The sequence below is a fragment of the Medicago truncatula genome, chromosome 1 (genome assembly GCF_003473485.1).
Source record: "Medicago truncatula cultivar Jemalong A17 chromosome 1, MtrunA17r5.0-ANR, whole genome shotgun sequence".
Lineage (NCBI taxonomy): Eukaryota > Viridiplantae > Streptophyta > Magnoliopsida > Fabales > Fabaceae > Medicago > Medicago truncatula.
This window is the reverse complement of record NC_053042.1, coordinates 11407019-11417446: the sequence shown is the minus strand read 5'-3', so window position 1 is coordinate 11417446 and position 10428 is coordinate 11407019. Positions and strand designations below refer to the sequence as shown.

Here is a 10428-nt window from a genome sequence, read left to right as displayed (position 1 = left end):
GGATCTGGTAATTGAAAGGGAGGAGGGAGACGCTATAAAGCTCATTTCCAACATACAATTACAAGACTCATTGTTCCCAGCAGGCCTGGTTACTAGGTCACACTTTAGAGGTTCTTCCATAATGTCTCCCTCCTCCCTTTCAATCACCAGATCCTACTTCAGATGTTCTTCCATGTCAATCTTGACCCGTACTCGCATATTTTTCTCCAAGGGCCGTAATTGTTCTCATCATCATATTTGACCATCCTGCCTATGTGATTGCCCACCGCCGCGCCTACGCTCATGTCCATCAGGCCAAGCCGATGGACTTGACCCATATAATTGTCTTGGTCATCAGAATAGATACAAGATCTTTATCCACCGTCACCTTCTTTATAATGAGCATGTTGCTGTCAATTAGCCATGGACTACCCGCAAGGATTCTTCAAGGTCACCCCTATGGAACAGCTGGACCATGAACTTGTTGTTCTCCATTTGGATTAAATCCATTTTTCTCCATGGTTGCCAAACCAGACCGATCTTTTCTTCGATTGTGGATATGTGAATTGGTTTATTCACTACCACTCTATCAATAAGGCATAAGTCCAGCACCTTTGATGAACATAGCTGATCCATTACCAGTCATATATATTTGCCTTTCGATTCACTTTGTCATGTAATAGCCCAGATATTCACCAATAATGAGGTTGGATTCTTTCTATTGATGACAAATGCAAATCCATACAAACTAGGATACCATACCACCGATACACATTTATTGAATTGAGATATGCAGTCGGTGACTTTAAACAACAAATCAATAATTTCACATACTAAATTGGCAGAAAGTTCCTATTTGCTTTGAAAATTACGGTATACATGGATGAAATGCTAATAAAACGCAAGATCCGTCAATGATTCAAAAGGTCCACGAGGATCACAAAAAATCTGGCGTTTCAAGGATATATTCCCTGTTATAAACAAAAGTTCAGTTTTTAGTTTTATTCAATATAAATGATATATGTAGTCTATAGACCACATGCATCACCAAATGGAGTAGTAATTAGGGATAGATATAGAAAACGTATACAATCACAAACCAAAGATATAGAGTCGATTAGATTAAGGATAATCAATTGGAACACAAGGACAAACAGAAAAACGAGGAAGTCTATTACTCCTTCCGTCTCTAAATAATAGTTGTTTAAGGTTTGTGCACGATTATTAAGGAAATGGTTAATTATGTTGATTTCAATGGTAAAATTAATAATTTTCTATAACACATTTATTAATTGTAGTTAATAGAGTAGTAAAATTGGATGAAATTCAATAAATAAGGTATAATAATGGAAAGAAAAAAAAATGTTGCATTAGTATTCTAAAGTGACAACTATTTTAAAAAAAAAGTAAAAATACTAAAGAGACAAATATTGTGAGACGGTGAGCGTAAAATTACTCCTAAAATGTTTTTTTTTAAACTTTAATGGAAAAACAAACCAATAATTAATAAGAATAATTTGGTAAAATAACAATTTTCTTTCTTCTTATCAAGACGTTGTATAATATATATACAAAGATATTCCACTTATTTATCTTCAATAAAATACTTATATATTTTTAATAAGATTGAAATATTCGATAAATGCTTGTGTGTTTTTTAGATAGACAAAAAGATAATAGTCAACTCAAAACTCATACTTACAATGAAAGTCAATTTGTTCTTAAAAAAAAAAAATTTGAAGGGATTTGGTCTAAATTTTTTGACATTAGGTTAAATTAAACTTATATTTTATGAAGTAGTGAGAGCATCCACAATGAAAACACTCATTTTAGATACTTAAACGGGTCTTACGCGTACCCACTCATTTATAATTTTTTAACAATAGTACCTAATAATCATTCAATCTCTCAAACCTGGCATCACACATAAATTTCTTAAATATAACTCATTAATCAACTATAAAAACTTTATATCATTACATTTCAATTTTTTAATATTACATAAATATAAATATGAGTCTTGTTAATCAGTGCCTTCACGGAAATGGTTAAAGAATCTACAAATAAAAAATTTGTCTTAAAAATATAATATGTTAATTTTGATCATGTAATAATTACATAACTTTTTCATAAAAACTTACTTATTTTAAATGTAACCAATATCCCTCGAGCACTAATTAACATTCTAAAAAAAATATAATTCCCACTTACTATTAAAAAAGTGTGTTTAAGAACCGTTAATTTAATGAAAATTTTTGTATGCCCCCGCTTAATAATGAGATGCTTGTTTGAGACCTAAAGGTTTTATACAACCCTCAAAATAATTCTCAATACAATAGATATCGGGTCTTAAATGTTTAAAACTATCGCCTGATGAATCATATAACCAAAAATTATCATGCATGAAACTTAGATGAATCGAAAAAGAGTAGTGGGAGGAAATGATCCAAAACATTTTGAAACGATGTCATCATTTTCACTACAACCCAACAATAACAATTTTGAATGGCAAAACGTTCCACACTTCACTCATTCACACTCTTTCCAATCCAAACCAAAACGAGTTTGATGAACCCAAATGGAAGAATCAACAACTACAAGAAAATCCTGCGTTTCAGATTTCTCATCCATGGCCTGAATGGGTATACTTGATGGAATACTTGATCAAAAAGGGTCATTTTCATGCAGAGGGTAACCCATTTGAAAATCCTCCTTTGGGTGCAAAAGAATCCAATCTTATTAGAACTGCTTGTCTCAATTTTGGTAGAGACCATGCTCATATTTTAAGGTAAATAAAAATGAGTTCTTTTTATATGATTTGGGTTTGCTTTGTTTTTCTGAAAGAGTTGGTTTTGAATGTTGTGTTTGGGTATGTAGGTAAGGTGTTTGTGTTTTGAACTGTGTGACATTGATAGTGTAATGGTTTGTCTTGTTTCAATTCACTAGCACTATTTGAGCTTATTTACTGACATAATCACGTGTGCGATTGTTTGAGATAGCTTATGAAAATAGCTTATAGCTTGTATAAAAATATTCTGACTATTTTATCTTGTGTTGTATAAATAGCTTACATAAGCACGTATATGGCAACCGTTTGTGCTATAAACACTTAACGAAACTATTTATCCAAACAGGGCTTTAAGTTTAGAATGAGTAAGTTGAGTGAATTATTTGTAGTTGATTAAATTGAGCGATACTAGAATTTCGACTTTTAGTTCAGAATTTATCCCTATATCGATCTGTGGGTTCAAAGAGGGAAAGAACCCGAATTCCATTTGAACTTGCTAATTGTTAAGGCTGTGATGAAGTAACTTATTTCTGAACGTGGGGATTCTGTTTCTAAAATAACCAAAAATATGGAGGGAAATAGGGGGTTTGTAAAAGTAAATACTCCCTTAAGTGCGTATTAGAAAGGTAAATATGGAGTATTAGAAAGGATGTGGGTATTAGACTATTAGATCTTACGTACGTAAAAGCACATCGCAGACTTGATGATTTTGAGTTTGATTTAGAAAATAATGAAGAGACAAACATGTGTGAATTGATTGGTTATAGGAATATTTCAAGATTATCTACACCATCCACTTGGACATGTTCATAGTGTGTTTCAGATATTTCTTTATATTCCATGTTCAATACTATAGCCATTTTCTGCAAATAATTGTACTATCAAATGCAGAAAACTGCAAAGGATTTGGTGGTTATGCCGCGTCTTAAAAAGCTGTCCAATCATAAGAGTATATAACAGTGTGATTTTTCTAACCTTTCTATCTGACATTGATCGTAGGATAATAGTTTAGATTACATAGCTGTAGATGTTACTCACAATCATAAGGTTGTAAATTACAAGAAAAAAGAAGGCTTGGTATTTAACATACCATATCTAGTCTAATGTAGATTTATTTAAGGATTAATAACAGTTTCTTGCTTATGAGCTTGAAAAAGAAGTTATGTCGATTTGGAAATGGTAATTTATGCAACAATTTTTGTCTCGAAATAAATATAATTTGCTCAGAAGTAACTTTCCAAATGACTTTTCTTGCCAGGTTTTTGTCGCGAAAAGATATAGGAGTTATTGTAACATTTGGATGTCCAAGCTTAGATAGAAAAGTGGTCAACTCAGGAAAGCGTCTGAGAGCATATGCAGGCATTGATGAGGGAAATGTTGGTGATGACCATTTTCTACAGTCATTTACTTTTCTTTATTGCATTGTTCACAATTTTGCTTTTACTTACAACAAAATTTTCCTTGCCTTCAATTCACTGATGTGTTTCAACCAGGTGTGCAGCTCGTGTAATTTGAGGGGGGACTGTGAAAGGGCATTTGTGAAAGCACGCGAAGATGAAGGTGGAAGAACAGTCGATGTTATGCGTATTATTTTGACTTATGGACTTGACCCAATAATCGGTTCAGTGGATAATAAACCATCTCTTAATAAAATGGTAAAAGAATCTGTTAGAAGACTACTGAAAAAGATAGTAGAGTGCGGTACTGAAGAAAACCCCTCTACTTTTCCAGACATCACAGAAGATGCTGTCGAAGAAGTTCATCCGAATCCTCTAGATAAGGGCAAAAAAGATGTTCCATTGAAGCAAGGCGATTGGCTTTGCCCCAAGTATAGAGCTTTTTTTCTATCTAGTAATCATTCATTGTAAGAAACTTGCTATATTTTCTCTAACACTTGTTTACGTTTTCGTTTTGAATTCATTGCTAGATGCAATTTCCACAACTTCGCTAGAAATATCAAATGCTTACACTGTGACAACTTCTGCGAGGAAAAAATCAAGCAATTGAAGGAGGATAATAATCACTTACCTTTGAAGAAGGGAGACTGGATATGTGACAAGTAATCTCTGTTCATATCTTGTAGCTTTATTATATCACTAGTATTTAATTTCTAAGTAAGACTATTAATTTGATATATGCAGATGCAACTTCCTCAATTTTGCAAAGAATACAAGATGTTTGCAATGTAAAGAGGGGCCTTCAAACCGCCGCATTAATCCAGGGGAGTGGGAATGCGAGTCGTAAGTTATTGTTATTTTGGTTCAGTTATTTTTGATATTTTGTTTTACTCGGTACTGAAATGTAAACTATTTGTGTAGGTGCAACTACATCAATTTCAGAAGAAACATGGTTTGCCTGAAATGTGATCATAGAAGACCTAAGGTGTCAAATGCTTCAAACTCTTCTCCTCAATCTCAGGGAGAAGATAGAAACCACTATGAAAAAAGCAGACCGACTTTTGCAGGATATTGGTTTGATGGTAACAAAGAATCACCAATGGCGTCAGAAAGAAAGAGCAGGAACAGAGATTCACATAAGTGGAGATTTGTAGAAGAAGGAATTGAAAATCACAAGTACTTAGAGAACTCAAATGATAGTTCAGAATATTTAGATTTTCCTATTGCTGGAGGTAAGACTAGCATGTCTGAGCCACAAAGGGGAGAAGTATATAAGAACGAGTTGCCAAATCAGTCCAAAAGGCATGCGTGGCAAAGTGAAGCCGATGATGAGTTTTGCTCTTCTGATAACCCGAGTACCGATGATGATGAGATGGCCGAATGGTTTGGAAAGGGTAAGAATTCAAGGTAGAATTCCAGGAAGAAACGCTATGACCATGTTTTTTATATTTGTACGAGGCATTGAATTTTGTGGACAATAAAAGAGCCAATATGTGTAAAATACTTTAGGTTTTTTCTATTGTGTTGAGTTGAAAGAATATGTTGCACCTAGGTCAGTGTCTCAGTGGAGTTGTAAAAGTTTGGCATATCCATGTCATAAGCTATATTGGAAAATTAGGACTTTTTTGTGGACAAATAGAAAGATACATCGAGGTTTTTCATCTTTCTAGTTGAAGTTAGAGAAGTTTGATTACGAAGACAATGCTGGAAAGCAAAGGAGAACATATTACAATGTTGCTTCTGATGTTCAAATTCTTTTGGGATTTACTCATTTGATGCCGACAGAGAATGATTTAATGCTAAAGCTTGTAATATTTTTTTTCTTCTTTCTATTCTAATTTATAAGAAACTTGTGACTGTTCAAATTACTGCCCAAACTCTAAGTTCATGTGCTGTAATGCTTATTATACCCTTTTAATAAGATCACAGATGTTGGTTTTCTGTATTTTGTGAAGAAAAGAATTTGTAAAATAAAAAAAAATATATTGCTAATAATTAACTAATTATATAGATTTCTTTGAAACTGAACCGATACTATTAGATGATAGGAATTGATTTTGATTCACAATATCATAGGACTTTATTCATCAATCGTACCAAAACTTCCTGAAGTATTTGGGACATGGAAGCATTCATGAGTCATAAGTGGAATCCTTTCAAATACTATCCTTTTATAATGCAACTAATTACATCACAATCAACAAACAGAAAATTCAATAAAGGTCCAACATTAAAAATAAGATTATTGTAACGGTTTGGTAAGCATTGTGTCAATACAGAGCACAAGATAAATTTGTATATTACTTGTACATGGACCCGTGCCAAGGATGAGCTATAATGTTTGTTAGTATTTTTTTTTTACAATTTCTACCGTACACTCAACAAAATTGAATGCATCGGTACACCTACATATTAAATTAATAGTTTAATGAGTTATTTTTTAGAAAAAAAATATATTTTCTATCAGTTATAATTATAATAATTATATTTTATTTCTAAAAAGTGTCCACAAATCAAAATTCAATTTTTTTAATTTTTATTACTCATAATATAGTCAATATTGATTATTTTTTCGATAAAATTTTAAAAAAATTGTATGATTCTTAAAAAGAATGAAATGATGTTTTTTCTTATAAAATAATATTTTCTAAAATATAAAAGTCAACAAATATCTATTTATTACATAAAAATAATCATTAACTTATTGATTTATGAAATAGGTGTACCGGTACATCTTAATTTAAGGGTGTACCGTAGAAACTCCCTTTTTTTATTTATATAAAAATATTAAATAAACTCCTAAAAAAAGTAAACTGCTATGAATAATAAGTTTAGTGGATGTCCATCCTTAATCTTCCACCTTCCTATAACCATTATTAGTGAATGTATGCTTAATGGTTCTTAATGACTTTGATCATTCACTTGCTCATTTGTGTCCTATAAATAGGACTTATATTATAATGTGAATTACACACTTGTGAAGTAATACAATATACTCTTATGTTCTTCCTTTGTTTCATTCTCTCTATTATTATATACTTTATAATATATTACAATGCTAAGAATCAATTTCATAATACGTATCAGCACGATGCTCAAACCAACTGAGGTAATATTGATTCTTTCTTCTTGGTATTGCTTTTTGTGTCATGTATGTTCTGATCAACATTTGTCATACCTTATGTACTATTGAGCTGCCTATATTCTTAACTTTACGGTCTTAAGTTATTTTATTATTACAATTGTATTTAACTTTAACATGTTCTATGAATCTTATGAATTATAGTTCATTATATTGATTCATATATCTAACTGCAACCAATATTTGTTTTTGTTTGAGTGCATTAGTAGTTAATGGTTTATCTGTCAATCATCATTATAACACTTTTCTTCATAATATTTCTTTTGCGAGCGTCAATTAAAGTAAAGTAAAGTAAACATCAAAGCTACATTTGGAATAAACAATCTACTTAATTGGATCTCTTTACTTAACTCATTGGTCTTCTTTGTTTGATACTTTATTATGACATATAAAATTTTTGTTTCTCTATTTTTTATTGTTTTATTTTACACATATGGAGGCTGCTACTTTTGTTTTCTTGTACGCGGTGAAAGTACATAAGTTATATTGGTTGCTTGCCTCATAAATTTTCCTCATAAACTTATGATATCCCCACCTTTTCTTATTGAAGGATTTTTAATATTCAAAAGTTTTAGGACAAATTAAGTTCCAAATTTAATCAAGTGATTTTTGGCATCTATTTGGTGTAAAGAAAATTAAGCCATGGACTTTCAGATATTATAGATATAGATATGTTGAGGGATTGGTAAGCTCTGTTCCGGTAATCTCCTCTTTTCTTTCTTGGATTTTCATAATATGATAGTGTTCATGTGACTCGAATTTGTAAAGATCAATTAAAGTCGCTTCAAAGAATAAATAAAAGTGAATTAATATTCATAATCTTTGAAGGATTGCGTAAAGAATGAATTGGTCTTGATCATCATGTGTAATGTAAGTTCATGAAGAACTATTTTTATAAATATTAAAGCAACCCTGAAGGATCAGCTAAACTAGAAATTTTATCATTGTTTATGAAGATTTGAGATATAGTTCTAGAAGAATTAATGATTTAACATCAAACATTCATGAATGATAAAATATAATTGTGATAATGTATGATTTTCCGCACGAAAAGAGAATTAGAATGGTAAAATACATATATATAGAGTTTGATATGTTCACCTCAAGTGAATTGGTAAAGTTGTCTATCATTTGTTTTTAAGAGACATATTCTTTAGACACATATTCACGTGAAGTGAATTCAAGAACTTTTTCATACTATCAAAGTTCAGTAGCACATGAAAGACTCAAATTATATAAAAGATGTGCTAAAATATATTTGTATGACTCACTTGATAGTGATGATTATATTAAACTCCCTGAAGGACTTCATTTGCGTAAGACATACTATCAAAGTTATTGAAAAGATGATATCATTTGTCCATTTTAAGGATATGGAAATGAATTTCTTATAATCTATTTTATGATAATCGTAGAAATATTATTAGAACTCCTTATGAGATTCTAAAAAAAATTTATATAAAGATTGATATGAACAAATCCAGTTATGTAATAGACTGATTATGATGTCACTTGGTATGAGTAAAGATCACGTCGTCAAGAAAATTATGAACAATTTGAATTGGTTAGAAACAACAGTATCATCCGATCATTTAAAAATGTTAGCAAGTGGAGAATGCTCTTTGTTAAGGATTATGATTTCACACATACAAAAAATTTGTGATTTTATAATTTTATAAGGAGACTCTTTCTACAACTCCATATGAAGACAATATATCAAAAACTGCTAATTTGGAGAATAGTATGAAGATATATCATATCTTTCTATAGAGTCACCGCCAAGTAAATATTTTAAGTAACTAATGTGAAAGATTATTTAAACTTCTTTGTTGTCTTTATGAAGGGGAGACAATGTGTTCTGCACTCTTTTTCCCTTAACCATGATTTTATCCACTGGGTTTTTCTGGTAAGGTTTTTAATGAGGCAGATTATAACACAAAAGGATGTTGTACTCTTTTTCCTTCATTAGAATTTTTTTCCATTGAGTTTTTCTATAGTAAGGTTTTAATGAGGCATATCTTGATGGACATCCAAGGGAGAGTGTTATGAATAATAAGCTTAATGGATGCCCATCCTTAATCTTCCACCTTCGTGTAACCACTTTTGGTGAATGTATGTTTAATGGTCCTTAATGACTTTGATCTTTCACTTGCTTATTTGTGTCCTATAAATATGACCTATATTGTAATGTGAATTACACACTTATGAGGTAATACAATACATTCTTACGTTCTCTCTTTATTTCATTCTCTCTATTATTATATACTTCATAATATCTTGCAATGCTAAAAATCAATTTCACAACATAAACTTTGAAATAAATTATTTTTACATACAACGGACTATTAAGATGGACTAGTAACATTGTTTTTCTCAAATGACACTCCATTTTCACATCTTCTATATTGAGGGTAACCATATTCTTCGATTATAGTTGTCGATTGAAATTATTTCATGTATAGTGAGTGATCTCTGATTAATTTCTCATCAAGGTCTATGTATCAAGATAGACATGAGTCACATGACTATCTCGAACAATTTCAGATACATCATTCGGTCATAAAGTTGAACTAATATTATTTTATCAATATCATTACTATATCCATTTAACCACACCCAAATATGAGCACATGGGAGCATCTTTTTATGGAATTAATTGTGTACATACCTAAAAACATAATTAAACTATTCACACGACGTCCACAATGGTACAATTATAAAAATAAAGTAAATATTAAATTATTATGACTTTTCCAAAAAGTTCACAATAAAAAGTAACATTACAATAAGAAATGTTAACCAACAATAAAAAATAAGAAATAAACAAATAAATGAAAAAAGAAATAAACAAATAAATGAAAAAAGAATGGGGTTGAAAGAAAGAGGTGGGAGAAGAAGATAGATGAAAATAATGAAAAACAAACTGTTTATATATAGGATAAAATCGTGTCATGATCAATTTTGATTAGTTAATGAAAAAAATAAATGAGTCATGATCCATTTTGATTGACTAATAAAAAATAAATGAGTTAAGATCCATTTTGATTGGTTAATAAAAATGCATTAAATTAGATGAGATATGAAGATGTCATGTGTACTTTTTAAAAATAGGAAGGCAAATG

At 30.7% G+C, this 10428-nt stretch overlaps 1 protein-coding gene across 1 annotated transcript; it reads left to right on the top strand.

Moving 5' to 3' along the window:
• The first annotated feature begins 2330 nt into the window (after positions 1 to 2330).
• LOC25482534 (zinc finger protein VAR3, chloroplastic) lies at positions 2331 to 6041 on the top strand. The gene is made up of 6 exons (XM_013611113.3): positions 2331 to 2767; positions 4026 to 4143; positions 4261 to 4595; positions 4695 to 4826; positions 4909 to 5007; positions 5086 to 6041. Exons 1-6 carry the CDS (start codon positions 2421 to 2423, stop codon positions 5573 to 5575), a joined length of 1521 nt encoding a protein of 506 aa, XP_013466567.1. The 5' UTR covers positions 2331 to 2420; the 3' UTR covers positions 5576 to 6041.
• The last annotated feature ends 4387 nt before the right edge of the window (positions 6042 to 10428 follow it).